This window comes from Lathamus discolor, chromosome 1 (assembly GCF_037157495.1).
Source record: "Lathamus discolor isolate bLatDis1 chromosome 1, bLatDis1.hap1, whole genome shotgun sequence".
NCBI classification, from domain to species: domain Eukaryota; kingdom Metazoa; phylum Chordata; class Aves; order Psittaciformes; family Psittacidae; genus Lathamus; species Lathamus discolor.
Window position 1 is genome coordinate 84,269,608 of NC_088884.1, and position 24,110 is coordinate 84,293,717.

At 39.0% G+C, this 24,110-nt stretch overlaps 1 protein-coding gene across 1 annotated transcript; it reads left to right on the forward strand.

The window, feature by feature from the left end:
- Positions 1-1,561: 1,561 nt before the first annotated feature.
- On the forward strand, positions 1,562-24,110 carry LOC136016423 (solute carrier organic anion transporter family member 1C1-like). Its single transcript, XM_065683603.1, has 15 exons — positions 1,562-1,698; positions 5,788-5,942; positions 8,227-8,368; positions 8,457-8,589; positions 11,778-11,890; positions 12,687-12,833; positions 12,952-13,050; positions 14,064-14,306; positions 15,157-15,321; positions 15,890-16,085; positions 17,566-17,728; positions 19,120-19,304; positions 20,510-20,574; positions 21,815-21,932; positions 22,831-24,110. The coding sequence occupies exons 2-15, from the start codon at positions 5,811-5,813 to the stop codon at positions 23,045-23,047; spliced, it is 2,118 nt and encodes a 705-aa protein (XP_065539675.1). The 5' UTR covers positions 1,562-1,698; positions 5,788-5,810; the 3' UTR covers positions 23,048-24,110.

Genomic DNA, 24,110 nt, shown 5'->3' on the forward strand with positions numbered 1-24,110 from the left:
TTTTTGTTCCAAGGGAGGATTTCCTTAGCTGAAAATTTTGAGAAGACCCTGAATGTACCGGTTGATTTTAGATAACTACGAACCACTCTTAAAAAGATGAAAATGTCATATGTAATCTTAGAACATATCTGACAAGGTTAGAGATAAGGAATAGTTAACATATCAAGATGTGATACAAGTAAGATTACACCTGTGATATTGTATACATTTTTATCCATGTGCATTTATGAAATATGGATCCAGACAGAAAGCAATATTGCTAAGGGCTCCAGAATCAAAAGAGACTATTTTTCAAGAAATTATTAAGTATGATTACTTTATTTACCCAGTAAAACAGGTTGAGAAACTGTGCTCTCTTCTTCTATGATCAAGGTTGAGTCCTAAATACCAGATTGAAGGGAACAGCTTCTAAAGCTAAAGAACCCTGTCAGTTTAAAACCAGAATATAATTTGATCATGACTAGAAATTGAAAGAATGTTCCTATATATCAGAAGACCAGTCTTTTGCAGCAGCCTTAGAAGTGGATGGAATGGGAGGGAATTAAATTCTTGGTGTTCTCAAGGCAGGGACTGGCCTTTTCACAAAAGGTGCTTTTGAGTTTGCAGACTGGATTTATGATCTAGATTCCTTCTGCATTCTTATTTTATAATTTTACTAATACTTGCAGCTGAATTGCCCTGACATAGGTTTGGAGTGACTGCCATTTTCTTGATGATATCTCTTGTTCTAGGCAGCTAAAGGGAACTGTCTTGCTGAAAGTTGGAAAAGCCATGAGCAGTGCAAAGTATTGCTGATAACAGTGTTGAAGGCAAAATTCAATTAAGATTATTCAAAAGTCGGCATTATAATATAGGCTGTAATTGGTGGCAACCATGGCAGAGAATAGCCCCCACACTGCAAGGAATGGAATTTTTTGGTGTAACATCCAAGCAGAGAGTTATTGTACTTCACATGCTCTAAATATTACTTCTTTTTTTAACTGTAATTACTTTCTAGAATCAGGCATAGTGCACAACAGAAGTGCAACCAAATAAAATACTTCTCAGGAAACCCATTCAGGTTTCCCTGAACTAGACCTGTAAGTAGGTAAAGGGATGCTCCAAAGTACACATAGCCCCAATATACTTTTATATTGGGTTTGCCCATGCTATAATAGCACCGAACTACAAATCTGAACAGTCTTCTGAGCATGATTGTTTGTTCAATATACCTAAAGCATTATATTTATTTTCTCTTCCTGCAAGTCCTTAGCTGGATCTAGCAGATCTTAGCTGAATGATCTTTAGCCATAGACTATGAAAATGAAACTTCATACCAAAATACATTTAGCTATCTATAACCATATGCACTTCTAAAGTTGGAACACCCCATTTTGAAATGCCAGGAAGGTATGAATTATTATAAGCTTGACTAGCTCAGGAAAAAATGTGTTTCACAACAGTGTAAAAAAGGAACACACTTGCACATTTTCTACCTAATTAATTTTTTACTACTGTGGATAAACATGTATTTTGGGACCTTTATCAGAGGGCAGAACTGGGAGGAGACAAGATTAAAACTGCCTAAGCCATAGTTTGTGTTAGAAGTTAATGATTCTTCTACCAAGTACCAGCACAGCTTTGCTTAAGAAGAGAATGCTCTGACTTTTGAGCATTTATGTGGTAGTGTAACTGCTGTTCTTTGGATACAGAACCTAGGTAGGAACCTCTTTAATACACTTTTTGTTTGTCTTACACTTAAAATGTTGCCATTTAGTGTTTGCAGCTAATGAACGTTACCTGCGTAGTAATAGTTGCATTTCCTGTGACCAGAAACATTCCTGTTGTAAATGTTAATGCTTTAGTGATGGCATCATGCATTTCTATGGGTGTAAGCATCATATTTCTTGAACAAGCAAACACCACTGAGGCCTGCATAGCAATGTGGTATTCATTTTTTATATTAGGTTAACTTAAAAGGTCTTGTTATTATTCCTTAGTGTATTTTAAAATCAGTAAGACAATTAGATTAGCACTGCAGTAAGTACATCACTACTGTAAATCAGTACAGTTCCATAAAGTGCTGGATGAAATGTGGCTCTTGATTTGTGAGTTTTTAGTCTACTGGATAGTAGTACCATCTTGAGATGAACTGCATGAGAGTACAACTGTGATGAGAAACAGCCCACAGACTTACAGTGTCTTTGCTGGATTCTGAAAATTACTCAAGCATCACTGTATTTTTTATAAGAAGCTACAAAACCTGTAGCTAACTGTCATCTTCATCTTTGTAAACTAATTACCTGTGATTCATACTAATGTGTTTAAAGTGGTGCTCTTATTCATTTTAATTTGCATATAATTAGGGGGTAGAAAACCAAGCTTGAATTTTTTTAATGTTCACTAAGAAATAGATCTAACAGGCAATAGTTAGGCCATGGCCTCTGTATGATCATATATTCTGAAGCACTAAAGAAGCCTGAGGATGTCCTTTGCAAAGATGACTGTTGTGCTCTGGAGCAATCTTGCAAGGTGCCATATGCTTCCCATGATGTTGTGAAAGCTCTTGGCTCCCACCAACAAAAATGATCCACACTGATTATTAGTAAAGAACCTTGATCTTTGCCCACCCAAAGTGTTTCTCGGAAGAGACTCTACTGAGCACAAGATCAAATGAATTTTTCAAATGTTCCCTGGATATGATGCAAAAGCAAACTGGAAGAATGTTAACTTTCATTCTCATAGGATAGCTTAGGGATTTTTGGTGTATTTTTTATATCCATATGCTTGCTTTTGAGGAGAGGATTGTTTTCTTCCATCAGGAAGGAGATCAGAGTGATTTTGGTTTAGGTTGACTGAATACCTAAGCAGTGGCAATATGTTACTTGACTGATCTCATCTTTCTACAAATGCAACTACCTCAGGTCATTGCTGCAACAGAATGGCTTGTGAAGGGAAAGTGTAATAGTTTGTAGAAGTCATATTAGTGAAAGGACACACTGGTGCAGAAAGCTTCACTATTTTCCTTTGCTTGCAATCAGATCCTTGGTTTAATAAACATGGGAATAAGGTTAGTGAAATAAATCTAAAATAGCAGCTTTATTAATACTTGCAACTGTCAGGCTCAAGAGCTAATATATGTTGACATAATTGTGAATCGACCCTGTTTACCTTTTTTGCTAGTCTTCTTGTGGCATGGCATTTCCCCAGCCCTGACCTCTTCTATCTCCAGCAGATTTCCATGTAGGCTGGGGTCAGCTGAGGATGGGACGAGATGCTACCAGCAGCTCCAACTATTGATCTTTGCACGTAGCTTGCTCTAAAAGTTCTCCAGTACAGTTTCATCATCTTTTTGCTTCCTACCTCCTGTTGTAGCCTTCCCCTGCAAAAGTAGACCATCTCCAGCAGCGTCTTTGCAAAGCAACAATAAGATAGGAGCTGGTCACCCCTCTTCTTGCCTGAGAGTCCCTTCCCTTAGATCACTGGAGGAGCTGAGCACTGACATTACTAAATAAACTAGCTTCCACCTTCTGGCTGGCTTAACGCTTTTCTGTTTGCGTCAAGCAGCTTTTGCCCTACAAAGTTGAATTTCATTTTACTTCTCTTCTTTCTTTTTTTTTTTTTTTTCTATATCCCATGGTAAGCTAACCTCTGCCTATTAATGCATTTATCACTCTTTGCTTCTAACTGCTTAATCTGCTCTTTGTACTTCCTGCTTACAATTTTCAGTCTTACTGCCCTTATTTGTGCCTTCCCTGTCATTTTCTGAAACATTTGCTATTTCAGAGTACGGATAACTGATTCTTTTTCTCTTTTATCTGATTTGCCCCTTATTCCTATCTTCATATTTCTCTGCCTTCACTCCTAATCACCTTGTACTGAGATTTTAAGTCATGTTGTACTCTCAAAAAAGCTACTACTTTAGTCCCATGACCTCCAACGACATGCTACCCCAGCATCTTATTGTAGCCATCAATGTCTCATGATAACAGGGAGAAGCTAATCTTTTCAAATTACACAGAGAAATATGAATTTCAGAGGACCAGATGCTCAGAAGTATTTGAGTATTAACTTTTCCTGAGCACCTCAATTCGTATGCATGTCTGTTGGTAATTGTGTAGAGTTGAGGAAATCTTTTCCCCTGCTTCTTGTTCCTATCATCTGTCTGAGGAGCCAAAGAGAAGGAAAAGCTCTTTTTTTGTCCAGATATGTGATCTGGCATAGACTTACAGGACAGCCACAGAAGCAGCGATACTCATATCAGTCAAGTGTCTGGGGAGCAGATATGAACAGTGGGAAAGGAAATTAGTTGTTCACGCCAGCAGTAGTGCCTAAGAACATGCTCATCAACTTAAGTCCTTCAAAATCCCAAGTTGTTTAAATATCTGTTTGTGGTTTTGTCTTAAACATCTCTACGTATTAACTCTCTTCTATATGAACGAAGAAAAATGCTTACCCTTTAAATGGTCTGACAAGTGTTACTCTGCCGTATGTACTGTAGCAGAGCAATTTGCAATTGCAGATGGACTTTTTCCAGCATTGGAAAAGTTCATCCAACTTTTTTTCAGCTCTATTCAAGCATGGAGAACCTACCTTTGTGTGGTGTTTCCCCCTCCCCGCCCCCCTCCGCTTTCTGTTTTTCATCCTTTTCTCAAATGAGGAGACTGCTGTGAAAGGTGAAATAAACCAGTTCCTGTGAACTATGATTTCTGAGTTCTGAGTTTGGGACATTAGTTTCAATACTCCTATCTCCCCTGTGTATCAAGATCTGCAGATCTGAAGAAGGTTTGTTTCGAGTGACCCATTTTTTCCGAGGGGCTCTGGATCTTCCTTCAGAAATCTCTTTCTAGTTGGAGTTGCACAAACGGGCAAGTCTTTTCAATCTTTAAATAAACTTTGCGAATAGATACATAGACTTCCCTTACAGCTTTTCACTGAAGAATTCTTTGTAATTGCTTACCCATCCCTCAGGCATAAAGTTAAAAAAAAATAGGAAAAAGAAGAAAATAAAAAGAAGTATTGTACTATTTGTTGTAATAAACCCAAATTCAACTTAATAATGAGGCAGGGCTTCAACAATAAAAAAGTATGTTATATTAAAGGAGGAGGTAAGATTTTTCATCTTTGGCCGTGTGCTGTTCCCTGGGGAACTGGAGAAGTTTTGCTGAACTGCTGAGTTGCAGATGATTTCATGCATCAGAGGATATAGACAGCACTCTGAAAACAGGGGATTAGGGATACCCTGTATACTATCACAATATCCTTATAGGAGGTCATTTAGCTAAAATAATGGATTCTCTTGTCATTAAGAACTGTTTCTAACAGACCAGTCTGAAAGAACAAGTCAGATGGCATGGCGTTGCTACAGAGATCTTACCAATATGATGACAGAGTCCTAAGCTGCTTGGCCTGCAAATTCAGAGCCTCCCTAGCACTCTCTGTGCTTCAGCACTGATGCTTTGTTGACCCTTGTATTTTGTTTTTGGAGAGAGTCTTGCCCTTCTGTGGAAATTGTATTTTTAGCATTAGAAGTCATTTTGGACAGAAAAAGAAAGGGGGTGGGGGCAGAATAGAGCAGTGGTCAGAGTAAAGAATCATTTCACTTGAAATATGTCAAAACAAGATACTTTGGAATTTAAAGGAATCTACACTTTGAAACACCCAAGTTCCAAATAATTTCCAATGAAAATATTCAGTTTCAACATCTCAGCATTTTCCTGTAACTACTGTTTCATCAGAAAGCTCCTTAAGCAACTCTATTTTGGCATATGCGCTTTTGTATTTATTACTGTTTTCTTTTGGGTTCAGATCACTCAGTAAAGAAATCAACCATGACAGCGGAAACCAAATCCAGCAATGTCAGTGACTCAAATCAGGAAGCAGAACCTGCCCAACTTTTGGATAATGAGGCAAACAAAAATCTACCAGTCAAAAAGAAGACTTCCTGTTGTACTGGCTTGAAGGTTTGGTGCCTTATCAATATGATCATGCTGTTATATGTTAGGAAATGTTGTTCAAGATATGACGTGCCAGATTACTTCATTCGTGTTCACCCTATCTTTTCTGAAACTGGATACACACTGAAGTACAGGGATGGTTGAATCTTATTGCTGTCCTAAAGAAAATGAAAATTCCTGATCTACCATATTACTCGTAAGTTACTCACAGGTGGATGCCCTTTTTGATCATTAGTGAAAAGTAGCAACCTCCAGTTGAAGCAGCCTAAAATAAATGACTAAGATACACTGTTGTCTGGAGGTCGCTAACACCACCCATTCTTGAAGGGACAAAATAGGGTGAAGTGAATTGTATTCCAGGGCTTTTACCTAATCCAGGGCTGTAGGTCAGACAGTCCACTGATCCCCAGAAACACACAAGCTTTCAGGAGCGCACAAGTAGAATTCACTGAACAAAGAAAGTAAACTAATAAGAATTTTGCTTTCATGTTAAAACCGTAGTATGTATTGCTTCTGGCTGAGCTGAAAATACTACAGGGGTAAGATTTCTTTCGGCAGCCATGTGTTTGGGTTTATGTTTTGACTACTTCTTCAGCCAGCTTCCTCTAAGGTTAAGCTCCATAGGCTCAGTGGAGTTGCAATAAGGGACACATTTCTTTCTATAAAGAAGCCTATAAAATGAAAGATTAATAAAAAAAAAAAAAAAGGTAATTGCAAGCCTCCAGAATATGCCAGAATATTTTGGCTTAAGTATCAGGCAAGGTTTTTTATGTTTCTTATTGTATCTGATTCACATTTGCCACCCATACACACTTTCAAAAAGTAGGGTCTGATTTCCCTGGGAGACTCACTGCTAACTTGCCAACATATATGTGGGTAATGTGGCAAGACTGTGGATCTATGTCTAACTTTATGGCAATTACAGCTTAACATGCACAATAAGTTGGAGGTAATAAAAGACAAACTGTTATTTTCCCTTATAGTCTATCAAATGTACTGTGTTTTACCTAGGGATTGCATTTTTGAGCTCGAAATACCCGAGTCACTTTTGTTTGTGTTTTCATGCTTATCAGCAGTTTGTGATTTCAGCCAAAACCCCTGACAGCGCTGCTGGAGTAAGACAAGAAGGGTGGTTCTTACAGACTTTTTGCCAGCTGAGCTCAGGAAATATTAAACATGTCAGGAGAAAACCTGCACTTGTGAGATTTTTCTCTTTATTCCTGATAAAAGGAAAGTAAATATACCTATTTTCAAGCTTTTTCTTCCGGTATTGGCTTAGTCTCTTACAGTAGATGGTATTGCAAAGTAAAAATCTATATTTACTTTTATTTACATACCCAACATTTTGTTGTATTGGAACTTTTACCCACTGAACAATAAGTCTATTTGTTTTTTAAGACTGTGTTGAAATAGTTGGATAATATTTAAACAAACTTAGTTTAACTTTTTATCAAAATCATCTTTATTTGTAAAAGCCGAAATGTGTTCTAGTGGGAACACCTATAAACTTATAAAGAATATTAAGTTTTCCCTTATGAGGTATATGATATATGGGCAACACAGCCATAATCCAAACATTTCAAAATATATTGTCTGAAACAGAGATGAAGTCGACAAGTTTGTTCCACCTTCCACACACTGCATAAAGCCTTTATTTTGATGCCATGGCTATCTATATGGTTGAGATAGAACCAGTCACAAACTGGCCTAAAATAAGTGACATGGGGCCCAAGCAGAGGAAAATTGGGCTAAGATTAATTTTAGGTTGTACTAGTATTAGTAAATCTATTTTGATAAGGTATTTAATTTCTGGCAATTTTTAGACTTCCACAGCATCTAGAAATCTCACCATTTTGGCTGCCTTCAGATTTTGATTAAAGTAAATAGAGGATATCACTAAGTTGACTAGTCCCCAGTGAGTTCTTCGCCAAATTTAAGTTTCACAGGCTGTAGGATTTCTGCTTTGGAATACCTCTGGCCAGCAACACAGAGAACATTTTGCTTTCTGTCTGTTAAGATTGCAAACCTGAACCCTAAAAGAAGCAGCTGCTCTCAGTGCAGCACTTTGCACCACCCCTCTTCAGCAGGGAAAGCCAGGAGCAAACCATGCTGAGAGACCACCCTAGTGCTCCATAGCATTAGGGTATGTGGAAATTAACCCACACAATATTGTCACTGCAATTTGAGTAACAAACATGTACCATTCTAATGATTGCTCTACAGAGTTTTAAACATATTTGACCCATTTTCCTGCCTCTACCTCCAATTTTCTGTCTTAATCTTTCCTCAGGTATTTCTCGCTGCTTTATCGTTCAGCTACTTGAGTAAAACGTTGTCTGGTACGATTATGAAAAGTTCCATCACTCAGATTGAACGAAGGTTTGGCCTGACATCATCTACTGTTGGTTTCATTGATGGGAGCTTTGAGATGGGTAATTGATATTTCATAACATGCAGAGATCTACTTAGACAAATACAGGGCACAGCATCTAGCACTAATTTTGTTTCATTACCTTCCAGGTAACTTGCTGGTGATTGCATTTGTAAGCTACTTTGGAGCTAAACTTCATAGGCCCAAAGTAATAGCTGTTGGATGCTTTACTATGGCTGTGGGAAGTTTTTTGACAGCAATGCCTCATTTCTTCATGGGATAGTAAGTACTAATCAAGATTAATTTGGGTAACCTAACATTGGAATTGGATACTGCTTTCTGGTTTTTGAATGAAACTTAGTGTATAGATTTCCAAAGGCCTATAGCACCTCACCTCAATGTGCAATGAATCACTCTTCACACACATATCACTGCTCATTTTATCTGGTTGGAAAAATATGGTTTCTTTGCGGAAAAAGTTCAGCTCCTCGAAAAAATAAGAAAATCACAATGCTTTAATTTTCAGCCAGACTTGTTGAGAAAAAGAGGGAAAGAAGGAAATTATTTTCCAAAATCATTAGAATTTATTTTTTTTCAGGAAAAAACAGATATGATAATCATATGAAAATTCAAGTTTCAAAGAAAACATATTTTCTTCAAAAATCTTCAAACATACTACTGCTCTGGTGATATTTCTTTAATTAATTATATACTCTTCCTGAATCATAGAATCATAGAATAGTTAGGGTTGGAAAGGACCTCAAGATCATCTCGTTCCAACCCCCCTGCCATGGACAGGGACACCTCACACTAAACCATCCCACACAAGGCTTCATCCAACCTGGCCTTGAACACCGCCAGGGATGGAGCACTCACAACCTCCCTGGGCAACCTATTCCAGTGCCTCACCACCCTAACAGGAAAGAATTTCCTCCTTATATCCAATTTAAACTTCCCCTATTTAAGTTTTAACCCGTTACCCCTTGTCCTGTCACTACAGTCCCTGACAAAGAGTCCCTCCCCAGCATCCCTATAGGCCCCCTTCAGGTACTGGAAGGCTGCTATGAGGTCCCCACGAAGCCTTCTCTTCTCCAGGCTGAACAGCCCCAACTTGCTCAGCCTGTCTTCATACGGGAGATGCTCCAGTCCCCTGATCATCCTCATGGCCCTCCTCTGGACTTGCTCCAACAGTTCCATGTCCTTTTTATGTTGAGGACACCAGAACTGCACACAATACTCAAGGTGAGGTCTCACAAGAGCAGAGTAGAGGGGCAGGATCACCTCCTTCGACCTGCTGGTCACGCTCCTTTTGATGCAGCCCAGGATACGGTTGGCTTTCTGGGCTGCGAGTGCACACTGCCGGCTCATGTTCATTTTCTCATCAACCAGCACCCCCAAGTCCTTCTCTGCAGGGCCGCTCTGAATCTCTTCTCTGCCCAACCTGTAGCTGTGCCTGGGATTGCTCCAACCCAGGTGTAGGACCTTGCACTTGTCATGGTTGAACTTCATAAGGTTGGCATCAGCCCACCTCACAAGTGTGCCAAGATCCCTCTGGATGGCATCCCTTCCCTCCAACATATCAACCGGACCACACACCTTGGTGTCATCAGCAAACTTGCTGAGGGCGCACTCAATCCCACTGTCCATGTCAGCAATGAAGATGTTAAACAAGACCGGTCCCAACACCGATCCCTGAGGGACACCACTCGTTACTGGTCTCCAGCCGGACATCGAGCCATTGACCACAACTCTTTGTGTGCGGCCATCCAGCCAGTTCTTTATCCACCAAGTGGTCCATCCATCAAATTGATATCTCTCCAATTTAGAGAGAAGGATGTCATGTGGGACAGTGTCAAACGCTTTGCACAAGTCCAGGTAGAATGGCAAACTGTAAGAACACCTATTGGGAAAATCATTGTCTACCTAAGAATGTGGCATCACGTGTTGCTAATAAAGACGTCAGGATCATGTAGGCAGAAAAGACAAATGATTATGAATCACAAAATATTATGAGGAATATAGAATCCATGTATATGATTTCCAGAATAAGTTTGTACTGTTCTGAACAGGATCGCAAAGCCCCGAGCCAGTAACTTCGTTTTGAGTGACATCTCTGCATGAAATATGACTTTATTTACAGTAACAGGTAACTCATGTAAAATCAGGGATTCAGAGCTTCCTTGGTGATGAAACCAGCCACAAAGATGCTCAGTAGAAGAAATCCTGCTCCTTGAAAGAAGAAACCAGAGCCTTGTTGTGTAAGGTGACACGTTTTGCTCTCCTGTGGCAAACAGCCGCTCCTCACACAAAGCAGCCTCTCAGCTTTGGACAAAACCTGCAGATGGATCAGAGCTGGTAGAGCTGGTAGCAGGGTTTTTCCTGTTCCAAATGCACATGGCTGGTTAAACTGATTTTCCATGTCTGGTTAAATTAATTTTTATTCATTTTCTCCAGGCTCAGAGAATTACGGCATGTTGCTTATATGCAACAATATTTCCAGCCGTAGCTTTGATACAGTGATAGCATGTAGACTAAGACACATTTCTGTTGCTCTCTTAAATATATTAGAATAATTTGAGATATACTGGCGTAAAAAGAAAACTAAGGAATGCTTTTTGTTATGACAGTGGATCTCGTACTGGCATCAGACTTCTACTTTCCATACAATTTCTCATGAACCTGGGCCAGAATGTTTAGGAGGAAACTGTTCTGCACTGTCTCTTCTGGTGAACGCTCTTTGTTTCAACATGAAAAATGAGCCTGCCAGATCTAACGGAGTCAGCGCAGTTCATAGAAGCAGAATGTGTGCTTTACCATGTTGTTCTGCTTAAGCTAATTGTACTTTGCACCTTGGCAGGGCTCATATCTGGAAAAAGGATTGTGCTGCTGAGCAGCTTCCATCACCTGAGCTGCTCAGCTGCCTTCTCACAGTATTGTTCCTTGTAAATACAGCCAAAAAGTGTCTTTTAGCTACTAACTTTATCCACCCACTACTGTACAAAAGCTCTCCCTAAAGACAGTGCAAATCATCAAACAGGTACTGCCTGAAGATGACTTCTCTTCACTCTTTTCCCTCCCACTACCTCAAAATAACCATCTAAAACAAACAGGGAGACTGATTCTTCTCTTCCTTCTCGACTTGGGGTCAGCATAAGGAGCTCACTTAGACCTGACCCTAAATTTTGGTACCAAAATTTCAATCCTATCTGCATTAGTTACAGCAGCCCTTTTGAATTTTCCAGCTTAAAATGTTGTATCTTCTAGACAGATGGATCTTGTTCTTCATTTTAGTGTTTCGGTTTTCCAAAATGTGCTTAAATAACCTTTTTTGCTTCTTCCAAAGCACTTTGTATTGATATTTAAACAAAGATACATTTCTCTTAATGGAAATAGCAAAGTGGTTCCTGCCCTATTACACTAGTATTTCCCTAATGGACACTGCTTCTAAACCTACTATTGTGTGTTTTCAGTTATAAGTATGAGACATCACATACAGCTTCCTCAGCCAACTTAACTTCAAGCATAAATCCCTGTTCCTTACATCAAGATGTGAACGAAACCTCCTTGCAAGTCTCCAGGTCAGGTAAGGAACTGTAAGCGTAAGTACAAATACAGGAGCTAGTTCCATGGTTGCAAATGGAGTAAATCACTGCCACATGCAAGGTGCTCAGTTAAATTTCTAACATCAGTCTGTACCTGTTTGGGAATATTACCAATATTTTATGTACTTTGTGTACCACGTTTGAAGAAGAAACACCCATCGAACACAAATTGCAAGGATCCTATCCCCAATTTCTTATGTTCATGCTTCCAAATTACAATAAAATCAAACTAACACTGAAGAGGATGATGAGACTATGTTTGAATTACCTGGAGTTTGGGAGGTGGAAGAGATAGCACGACAGGACATGAAACTGCATGGAGTTAACTGTAAATAAATGAATGTTTCTATAATCTTGATTACAATATGAAATACAGCTCTTGTATGTGCTGCTTTCCATGGGACATAGGTAAAATAAGAGCCAATCTGTGTCCCAGAAACCATCTCAAACTTCTCAAGTTAAAGATACACGTTATATGCCAAGTAATATATTCATAACAATATCAATCTGATATTTCTTACACAGGCATTTTTTCGGATGAGTAGTACTTATTTGTACTTTTAGAAACCAAATACAATGGAAGTGGATGAAAGTGTTATTAAAAGATTATTAAAAAGTATAATGAGGTTGATGGCCTTTCATTAATCTTCCATGAGGAAAATGTTGTTAATACCTTAAATATTAAACTATAATCATTTCATGCGCTGAATTTCCTGTGGTTTGTCACTGTTTCCCATTTGACTATCCTGTTACAAAGATGTAAACTCTCATCTGCAGGCTGTGAGAAGGAACCGTCATCATATATGTGGATATATATCTTACTGGGAAACATGTTACGTGGAATTGGTGAGACACCAATAACACCACTGGGCATCTCTTATCTTGATGACTTTGCTAAAGAAGAGAATGTTCCTGTGTATGTAGGTAATCTCAATATAAAGTAATTTGAGACTTGTAGTGTAAGAAAGAGGTCTATCATCCTCTGCAGAAGAAAATGTTCAGCTGTTAAAATGTACTAGCATCTGCTTCATTATATTTTCAGCAAGTTTGCACACAATAGGCATGTTGGGTCCAATGTTTGGTTTCCTGTTGGGATCTTTATGTGCAAGACTGTATGTGGATGTCGGATTTGTGGATTTAGGTAAGCAAAAAAAAAAAGCAAAAGTTAAAGCAAGCTAATACTTGTTCATAACAGGTTCTTCTACACAGTTGCATAGGTTTTTACTACATTAATTAATTATATTAATATAATTTATATTTAATTTATATCTATTTCATTAATTTTGTTATATATTTTATTATAATTTTATTAATTTACCGGAATCTTTTAGGGTAAAGGCAGAATTAGACAGGGAACACATTTTAGAATTGTGTTTTAGGATTAAAGGATTAAAATGCATATTTAACTTTAAAAGTTAGTACCAAGAACTATCACAGTACCAAAATGTTTCACTGAACTTGGGTCTTAGTGAAAGAGCTCTCCTGGCACAGCAGGTTTACAGTTTTGGTGGATTACTCGGCCTTCAGCTGAGCATTTTACATTATTTACAATTTATGTAATGTTTGTGGTATGTTGTACCAGCCAGGCCTTCCTTATTCAAATGAAAAGAAAGTACATCCATATATTCACATCTGCAAAAGGCCAGAGGAAGCAGAGCAATCCCTGTTAGCCAGCATGTAACAATCATAAAAATTAAATTCTCATCTTCCTTGCAATACAAAATTTAAAGTTCTGGCTAATCTCACTGATGCCCCTATGCTTAATAGCAACCTACATGGTTCAGGTTAGCAGAGGGTAGTCTCAATAGAAATGTATCAATCAGCCCTAAAAGGACCTTTTAGGGTTGCAGTTTGTCTGCCACCCATTTTTGATTTCTTATGTGTTGGATAAAGACCTCTGTGCCACCATGTATGCCACAAAATGGCAGTCAGCATAGGATGTAGAAAGGCAGATGAAAGCATAGGATGTAGAAAGACAGACCTTTAAAGTCTGATTCTTGATGTCTTCACTTCTTGAATAGTCTCTCATTAGGTGATTTTGGTTACTGCTTAATGTCAGACATTGTAAAATGTAGCTATTTTAGCAGATAAAGGGTGGTAAGGTTCAACTTATTCATTTAGGTAACTTGTATCTATCTGTTTCCTTGAATTTAGGGAGCATCACTATCACTCCACAGGACTCCCGCTGGGTGGGTGCATGGTGGCTTGGTTTTTTAATAAGTGGAGTAATCAGTTTCCTAGCTGCTATTCCATTCTGCTTCCTGCCAAAGTGCCTGAAAAAAACAAAAGCCAACAATGACCAAACTTCATATGGTCTCTTGGAAAACATTGGGTCTACAGAGAAGAAACTTACTGCTGCAAAACCTAAGCCAAGGAAGTGGTCAGTAATACTGAAAGGCAAGTGTTTCACATGTTGTATAAATGTGAAAAGGCAAAAGAACAATGTACAGTGGGAATGTAACAGTTCTGAAAAACATTTTGCCTCCCTTGCACTTCAGTCTGAACCAGTTAGCTGTCCCCAAGAAAGAAGGGGTCTGCTAAAGGTTATTAGAAATTGAAAAGCTTGTTCAAGTCTGTGAGGTTCTGCATGCATCACTTGCAATGTATCATAGCCTGAGCAGCACCTATCTCTAAAATTTTGTGGTAGAAGAAATTTGAAGAGTGGAAAAATTGTTGCTGTATCAGGACCTAAAAATAATGTTAGAAGGCTCCTTTTGGAGTACTGAAAACCAAATTATTCATCTGATCATCATACAGCTCATGGAGACATTGAAGCACATTACCGCCTAAGGAAAACGTACCTGTTCTCAGGCTAAGAAAGGGGTGAAAAGGAGGTGGGGAGAGATAGTTTTGCATCATTAGTTAAGTTCTTCCATCTTTGTTCAGACGCCAGTGGAAGACACTGGGTATCTCCACAAAGGCAGCTCTTACTTAGCCTTGAGCCTGTGATAATATCTATGTAAGCTGAAAGAAGTGGAGCCCTGTAATCTTCATGTGCAGATCTTACTAGAGCAGCCATGCTTTAACCCATACTTCTGTCTTCTTTTAGGACTCTCTTCCTTTATCTTGACCTCTGGTGTTCTTCAGGAACCTGATTTTGCTTTCAGATACTTGTATGCAAATGAAGATCGATATGATTTGCACTTGGACAGCTGAGAGAAGGATTTTGCCTTAAGTTTTGTAGACTACTCGCCAGTAATTATGCCATGCATCTTCCAAAGCCAACTCATATATCCCTTTCTTTCAGATTTCTATACCTCCCTGAAAAAAGTATTGAGTAATCGAATGTACTTTACGTTTATGTGTTGCTCACTGTTACAATTTAATAGCTTTATTGGTTACTTGACTTACAAACCAAAGTACCTGGAACAGCAGTATGGACAATCTACAGCTAAATCTAACTTTCTAATAGGTGAGTTACACTGTGCAATGACTGCTTATGCTATAAGCAGTGCATGGGAATAAGTTCTGGCATGCTTTTTCTGGGACTGAATTCCTCGCAGAACAGGCTGATGTAAATGGCAGTCTCTCCTGAACTTGAATTACATAAAGGCAGCATTCAAACTAATGTTTTCGTGCTTATAGGACCAGAATAAATTATTATATTATATATGATATTCTATGATATTATATTAAATTATGTCATGTCATGTCATATTATATATCACGTCATGTCATATTCTGTTATGTTACATTACATTACTATTTACATTATAGCAACAGGACCCCAGATACCCAATGAATGTGTTGTGGGAGTTCTAATTGCTGCAATGTCTAACAAGTGCCTTCCAATGGTAGTGGGGTTTAAGGGTTAGACACTTCAAAAATAGCATATGGGATTAGTCTGAGCACAAAGCCACCTAAAATCATCATAATAGAACATAAAGCTGCCAGGACCATCAGTGTGAGGACAGACTTCAGCTCTTAAGTCCGCTGTGACTTTTTTTATTTTAACATTCCCTTTCTATAATCTCTTACAGGATTGACATCCTTACCTCCTGTAGGTCTTGGAATTTTCCTGGGGGGGCTTTTAATGAAAAAGTACAAAATGGGCATCATTGGAGCAACCAAGTTTGCCTTTTCCATGTCATTTGTGGCCTATATCCTCACTCTCCTGCAGTTTTTTGTTGGCTGTGAGAACCATGCAGTAGCAGGAATGACAGTGTCCTATCAAGGGTGAGTATAAAATGAGGAAGAGTATGATTTTCTCCATGGTAGCAATAGTTAAAAAAATGTACTATGACATCAAGGCTAAAAGAGGAACATGCTTTTGCAATCCTTAAGAGAAAGCGAACAGTACCGCATGTCGTTGTGATAGCTCCATTGGTCAGCACTGTCAGTTTGCCAAAGCACAACACTAGTTAAAGATTGGTGAGAAATACATTAGTAAAGTTGCCTCCTTACTGATGTAGATTCTTTGTCTGAGTGTGTGTATTGTTTGACACAGTACTATTTCTACACCAGAAGCAATTTTCTAACAAAGTATATTCAGTAAGAGGATGAAGCATATGTGACAGTGAGCACTGGTAGCATATCCTACACAGACAGAAAGACTGCAACCAGCTAGACTCTCAGCCTCCTGCAAACCAAAATGAAGCTTTTATGCCCACTGAAAACACTCTCTCCTCTCAGGAGAGAACCAGGGTTTGAAAGTTACAGGCTGTTATTTTGTCTTGGAAAGAGTGAAGATATCAGCAGAAGGGATGCATGCTGAGATCTAGCTGTTCAAGGGGCTCAGCAACACTCTTGCATATGGGTTGTCACTGCCTCACATCCAGCCTTTTCAGAGTGTCTCATGGCTAGTGTGAACCTGTCTGCATCTTCCTGAAGACTCACCCACATTTCAATAATCTGTCACTATAGTTAGTTTATCAAGCCATACTTGTTCACAGCTGAATATGCGGAACTGGACAGGCAAGATGCCAAGGATGTTTATATTTGTTGGAACCTGAGAACTAGTTGCTGCTTGTCCTGTACTCTGCAACATTTCACTAAGAATGGAAATGGTGGACCAGCAAATGTGCTTAGTAAGTGCTGAGGTGACAGAGATGACAAGCACATAAGCTTAATTAACCCAGAAAAGAGAATATGAGGGAAGACATCCCTTTTTGTTGAAGATCTCAATACCCCAAAAATGTCTGAAAGTAAAAAGGAGTGCTTCATTCTCCATATTCTCTAGGAAGACTTAGGCTGGTCTTTAAGACATAGGTATTTTTTACTATGGAGACCAGGCAATCTAGTTTCTATCACTGTTGCAGTTTTACCAGGAAGTAAAGATGTATTTGATAAGACTGTGTAAATTGTTGCTAGATCCGTGTTCAATTAAGTGATAGTCTAGCTGACCTCTCAAAGCCTCTTAAAGCTTTTACTATTTTTTTTTTTCTGTCTACATCTGTCAAGTAAAATCAGTAGTAATGTTTCTATTTCTTTCTTTTAAAATTCTTTATAATCTAGTAATCACTTTAATGTCAGTGCAAGTAGGATGGAATCTCAAACAAACAAATCAATACTGTAGAGACTTAACTATGAAAATATGTGTCCTGGGCATATGAAGTGGGTTCCAGGACAGCAATACTGTCACACAGGATAGATTCACTGACAGCACTGAATTAAAAGTTTCTTACACTCTTACACCTGTCTAAACTTAACTTCCAAGAAAACCCATTCCATACCAAGACAATTATATCTTTTCTGAGTGCAACTCTGACTGCAAATGCTCCTCCAATGTGTGGGATCCTGTGTGTGGAGACAACGGAGTCACATATGTTTCAGCGTGTCTAGCTGGGTGCACAGCTTCGGTGGGACAAGGAAAGAACACAGTAAGACCCTTCTTCAGTTTCCAAAGTTTTCTACTAGCTTATTTTCAGGTAACATCAGGGATTTAGTATTATAATATATTTAAGAAAAAGCTAAGTTACTAGGGACCGGTCAGTGAAGTATTACTGATTTCTTGCTACAAGCACCACAGAAGAGAGATTTCTCTGAGTTGCTGCACATGAAACAAAAAGTGCTACCTCCTTGCTGTAGATAATGATTTTCATCTTTTGTAGATTGAACACAAGAGGGGGAAACAAACAGATAAAAGTAGTTACATGTTGTCTGAAGGTTGTTCATGTCTTGCCTTTCATAAACCTGATTTTGGGTGCCCTGTTTAAAGTCAATAGTTGAAGTACACTAAGATAGTGCAATATCTTTCCCAATACTGATCATTATTTTGTAAGTACAAAGAATGACTTGAGGGGAGGCAGTTTGTCTCCCCCACGTGAGACTATGGGATGACAGGATTCTGCTTATTGTTCTGGCTGACTGCTTTCTGCTTAGCACAGAGTGCTAATGATAATGGCAGAGTCCCAAAGAGCAAGCTCCAGGCCATGGATATAAGCCTTCATTGGACTGTATCATTCCCATGTTTTCTGATGCCAAATGATAACTACAGAATACACATGGTCTGGAGCTGTCTCTTGCAGTCAGTTTTCTCTTCAACAGATTTTTCTTTGACACTGATTTCTCTCTGCTGTCTACAGTCATCTTCTCCAAAAGACAGTATTTGCTTAAAATCTTAAGGTGGGAGGCAAGGGAGAAGGACTCAACAGCATCCATGACAGTGAGACCACTAACTCCCACACAAGTCTGTCTCTGTAGAGGTTAAGGTTTGTGGCTTACAGTTCCCTTCACCTCAGCACACCCTAAAGCCCCAGAAGCCCTAGCTAAAAGCTGTTGTTTCTAAGCTTTCAGTACACCTACTGCTAATCTCAGGGCTCTACAGTACTGCTTACAGCTGTGAGGTATGTCTGGGGGGGTCAGCATTAGCAGAAAAGGACCTGTGATCCAGGTCCTTTTCACAGACACAAGTCAACAGAAAGGGGGTGTCACCTAGCAGCTCCTTAAGTCACAGCTCCTTAAGCCTCGCTTTTTCACTTTGACAGCCCTATGGGGACACAAAAGCTGAGGCCAGCCGCAGAAGTCCTTCAGGTACTCCAAACATCCTCCAAAAAGGGTTGCTATGTCCACTGGCAAAAACATGCAGGCACAGAACATCTCTTCCAAATGTTTGCAGGAAACAAAAGAGGAAGCTGCTGCCCATTGCATCAAGAAAGCCAAATAAGACAGGAATGGGATGCTTAGGAATGCTTCAGACTCTGCTGTGTCTGAAGGCAAGACTCCCCATTGCATGAGTAGTGTCCTATCAAATGTGCTTTGTGTCCTCCAGGTCTTCCATAACTGCAGCTGTATTGAAGCCAGCAGTTCATGGACAGGAAATAACTCTGCCACCTTGGGGCAATGTCCAAAAAGTGAAGATTGTTCAAGGAAGTTTATTTACTATACAGTAATACAAGTCATAAGTGGCTTTTGTTATGCACTGGGAGGCACCCCAGCATACATGATTATGTTTAGGTAAGTAAAACTGTGTACCAAAGTAGAGGCTTTCCAACAAGGGCATCAAAACTATGTTCTCCCTTAGGAAGAAAAGATTCTCTTGCAGTATAACATGCTTTTTTTAATGCACTTTGTCATTTCCCATTTGTTTGTAGCTGTTTGTTAGCACCAAACCTGCTTTTGCTGCTATCTGTAAGTTGATTAAAGTGTATTGCTTCCAGCTACTGCAAAATGGTTTCTCTCATGTCTGTCGTATGCCCAGGTTTTCCAGAACACATCCTCTTTGTCTGCTTGGTTATTCTGGCTGAATGGATTTTGAAAATGCATTTCTGGATGTGGGGTTGCCCTAACAGATTGCATTTATCAGATGTCTGGAAATCCATGACACGTATAGGCTCATTCTGAGGCTCCTGTGCTCCTGTCTGTCAAGGTACACAGGTTCAGGCATACCAGGATGTGATTTGGAACCATGTGTACAAATTAGCACATACTTTTCAGTAACCTGAAGAGAAAGCTTTCTTAGCAGAAAAAAAGGGCATTAATGGCAAGTTTAATGGTAGTCCTAAGAGCATTGTGTTATCCTAAATGAGCATGGAAAACAATGTGAACTCCCTCCCTTCCTCATCTCTGTGAGATGCTTTTTGGAGTGTTGATCATTTTAATATTTGTAAGGAGGTGGCAGAAGCTGAATATATAATGGCTTCAAGATCAGTGAATGCCCATTTCTCATGCTTGGAGTGTGGTTCCAACAGAAAGGCATATTGCCAGATAGTTTTGTGTAGTTCAAGATGTGGCAGTGTACAGAGAAATGTCATTCAAGAATAGAAACATGCCACACTACTGCACCTACTTGCGACATCTGTGTCTTAGGGAAATATGGTATATCTCATCAAGTGAGGAAAATGTATGCAGGGAGTTAAGGCAATTGGAGAGCCCATTTCAATAAGACTAGGATAGACCGTGATTGTGACTTTAAAATTTCACTTCTTCAGTTATGCTTAAGTGAATGGACTTCCCAGGAGCTATGTGATGGAAAACAATAGATTGATTCACCTTTTTCATACCGCTTAATGTATTTTCAACAGCTGTAGGAAATACTCTCCTTCCAAAGTTTAGCTTTCTGTCATTAAGAGTATTAATTTCTGGTTAATTAACAGCAGTTTAATAGGCATGTCTTAATACTAGATAGCCAAATGCTTCATAATTATCCCTCTTTCTTTCAGATGTGTTCAGCCAGAGTTGAAATCTCTTGCAGTTGGTCTGTTCACGCTCATTATGAGAATGCTAGGTAAGAGATCATTTTGCTTGAGATGCTTCTTCATATGGCTTCAAGTGACACCAATGCAGCCACCATTTGTCAAAGATATATCCCTGAAACAGTTGTTAGATCCTGGGGTATTCCTGAAGATCCTGGATTTTTTCCTGGAGGCCCAATATTCAGTCAAGAGTTTACTGGGAAACTATCTAACACAGTTCTGAAAACCTTTGACCTGCTGATTAAATGCTGTTGCAGTTTGGGAGCTTGGTGTCCCAAAATAGGAAGAGTTTCTAAGCAAAATTAAAGTATTAGTGTGAGGTGTCCCTGCCCATGGCAGGGGGGTTGGAAATAGATAATCTTGAGGTCCTTTCCAACCCTAACTATTCTATGATTCTATTATATTGTCTTTCTAAGCACTGACCCCTTTCCATAGGCTTTTGCTTCAGCACATTGAACCAGCATGCTCCTTCTATTGCAAGGAAGAGTCACTGCCACTGTTTCAAGAAAGCTGGCATTTCTCTTCAGGGACTTGGAGATTAAATCTGATGCACTCCCATCTTCCTTCTCGAAGGAACTTCCATAAATGATGTTAATGACCATTTGTCCCATCGTTCCCTGACTATATCACTGATGATTATAATACACAGGTCTACTGAGTTCAGATTCCCACAAAAGCCGTAGGGCAGAACAGGCTGAAAGTATACCTATTTTTACAAAATATGTTATTCCTACATCAAAATACAGGATGCTCCTGCAGGAATGAAGCTAGTGTGAAGCATAGTCCTGTACATGCGAAAGCCTTTTCCTGAAGTTAATACTTGCCTTTACTTCAGCAAGGCTAGGATTCTGTCCCTTGTCTGCCATGTTTTACAGAAAAGCATAAGCTTGTATCTGGCCAAGCCACACTAAGGATTTCTGTTGCTTTACCCTCATTCAGACAGAAAGGACCATCAGGCAGTGTGGCTAATTCAGGCTATGCACAGAAGAAAGAATGATTCTTCAGAGCCATGCTTGAGAATCCAATGTGCATGACTACAAACCTAGCCAACCCATCAGAGCACATTTCCTGGGGACTGATGATCCTCACAGCACAGAGAGGGCATCCCAGCTTATGGTGATTCTGATAAAGAAAATCCCCTCCCCAGTCCAGTCCACCTATAGCCATTATTGAAGCATGTAACTTACCACTAAGAAAGTAATATAAAGTTGATTCCCCAAAAGATGTCTTTTCCTGTGATATCTTTTGACATTTTTGCTTGTTTCCTTCCAGCTGGGATTCCAGCACCGGTTTATTTCGGTGCACTGATTGACAAGACATGCTTGAAATGGGGAAGCACAAGTTGTGGTCACCAAGGGTCTTGCCGGCTCTATGACTCCAATGCATACAGGTAGGGCAAATTAGGGCCCAATAAACCCCATGCATTTCCTTTCTACAGATAGACATGCTTTGTTGTGTTATACTGCAGTGCATGAAACCACTCGTCAAAAATTATGGTCAGATAGTGACTCTGGACTCAGATTTAGGTCAATCCAGAATTCCTGAAATTAAGACATCTTAAGATCAAACTTAAACCTTAGTTTTTTAGTCAGTTTTTATGTTGTGCAAAACCCATTTAATATCAATGATCGATTTCTGGGATTAATTACATACTTTTAGTATCCTTTGAGTCAATTTAAAAGACTTGGTATGATAAAAAGATTGTATGATTTACCATCAAGAAGAAAATTACTCGGATCTACCCTACTTGCAGGTAGTTTGGTCATACTGGCAAGAATACTAACTTTGTGTGGGGCCACATTTGAGAGAAAAATGAATGAAAAAAGTCATGCTGAGCAGCTGAAGGTGTTGGTTAAACACAAATACTACTGGTCTCCAGAAGGAATACTCCAGAGATTTTTCTGTTTCACATAGACCTGGGCCACTTCTGATGTGTTTTTTCTTTTTAAATACAATAGCCCACTCTGGTGTTCTCAGCATATTTCCAGCCCTAAAAATTGTAAGGCCTTAAAGTGATCTAAAAAAATTTTCAGAAACAAACAGAAGATGATGGATTTTTTATTTTGCAGCTGTCTTCATAAGCAAAAAGAATATTATCAATCTTTAGCATAAACTTTTGCAAGCAGAAATGTTCAGTTTGTGGCTCCATTCACAAACAGTGGGTTTTAATATTTTCCCCTAAGCTTTTTCGGTATATATGTGATCCTTAAAAGCCATTTATGGTGATTTTCTTCAGTGTCTTCGAAAACTTCAATGTTTGACACTATCTTCTAATCTCTATCCCACAGGTATGTCTACCTTGGTTTATCAGCAGTATTAAGAGGTCCTTCCTACTTGATTGCAGTCCTTTTTTATATACTGATAAAGAAACACTTTCAAAATAAGGACTGCAGGCCTATAGAGAATGGAGGAAGGGAAGATGTTCCTGTGAATAAGGAAGATAATTGCAAGATCAAAGAACATTTGCCAGGTTCTACTGATGCAGAGAATGAATCATGTATTTAGAAAGCCTCTTAGACCAGTGGCACACGAATCAGGACAGGTTCTTTCAGAAACTACTTTCACCATATTATGAATAACTAAATAATAAATATTAGCATCATTCATAAAGCAAAACTAATAGCAAACTTGTGATCAACAACAACAAAAACTAACTTATAAATATGAAAGTGCCTTATGTCTAGTGCCATAATTACCTGGTTATCAGGAACAGACAGCCCAGGTTACATGAACTGAACCAAATTCTCAACAGATAAAGAAAAACCTCCAATAAAGCCAGTATGCAATTTTTAGTGGGGTCAAGGATGACTTCTGGCAGAACAGCCCACAAAATGTGATGCTGATCCTGTATGCAGATCCATGCAGTAGACTGCCACAGGAATGACAAGCTCACGGCTAATGGTAGCGTTTTGATTTCATCAGATTTAACTGGAATCCACAGTAAAACCAAAGCCTTTAAGCAAAACATTTCCACCTTATCTAAATGAATCATTGTAACAGTTTTCCATCACAAAATAGACAAAAGCAGTATTTTTCCAGGAAGCATTTTATCTTAGCTCAGCTGATAATTTTATGCCTACTTAAAACTACAGATAGGTTGCTTTAAAGGAAATAATTGTTTTTTAAAATCTCAGCATCATAGCATTTTATTAAAAACTAATTCTTTTAGTTAAGTGACTATGAAACATAAGAAATATTCAGAATTTTTTAGCGATGTTTTCTTAGCAAAATCCATCCAACATATGCTCGTGCCTTTATTGCTATGTCAAGTACTGTCCAGCAGAGGACACTCAAACAACAACATTGGCCCTATGCCTGCTGCAAATGCTCGATGTGTTTGTCATGTCTTGACATTATTGTTCTGGGAGAAGTTCATCGTCAGGCAGGCAAAACACTCACCTGCGTTTTCGTGCATCTTAAAACTTCCTCAGTGCAAGCCTTTAGCTCATACAGTCAAAGTTGCTTTTGTGTATTTGTTAGTTTGTGTTCATCATATTTGCGTCACTCGAAGCTTGACAACGATTATTACTCTAAATAAAAAGATGTGTACTTGCGTACTACTTCACAA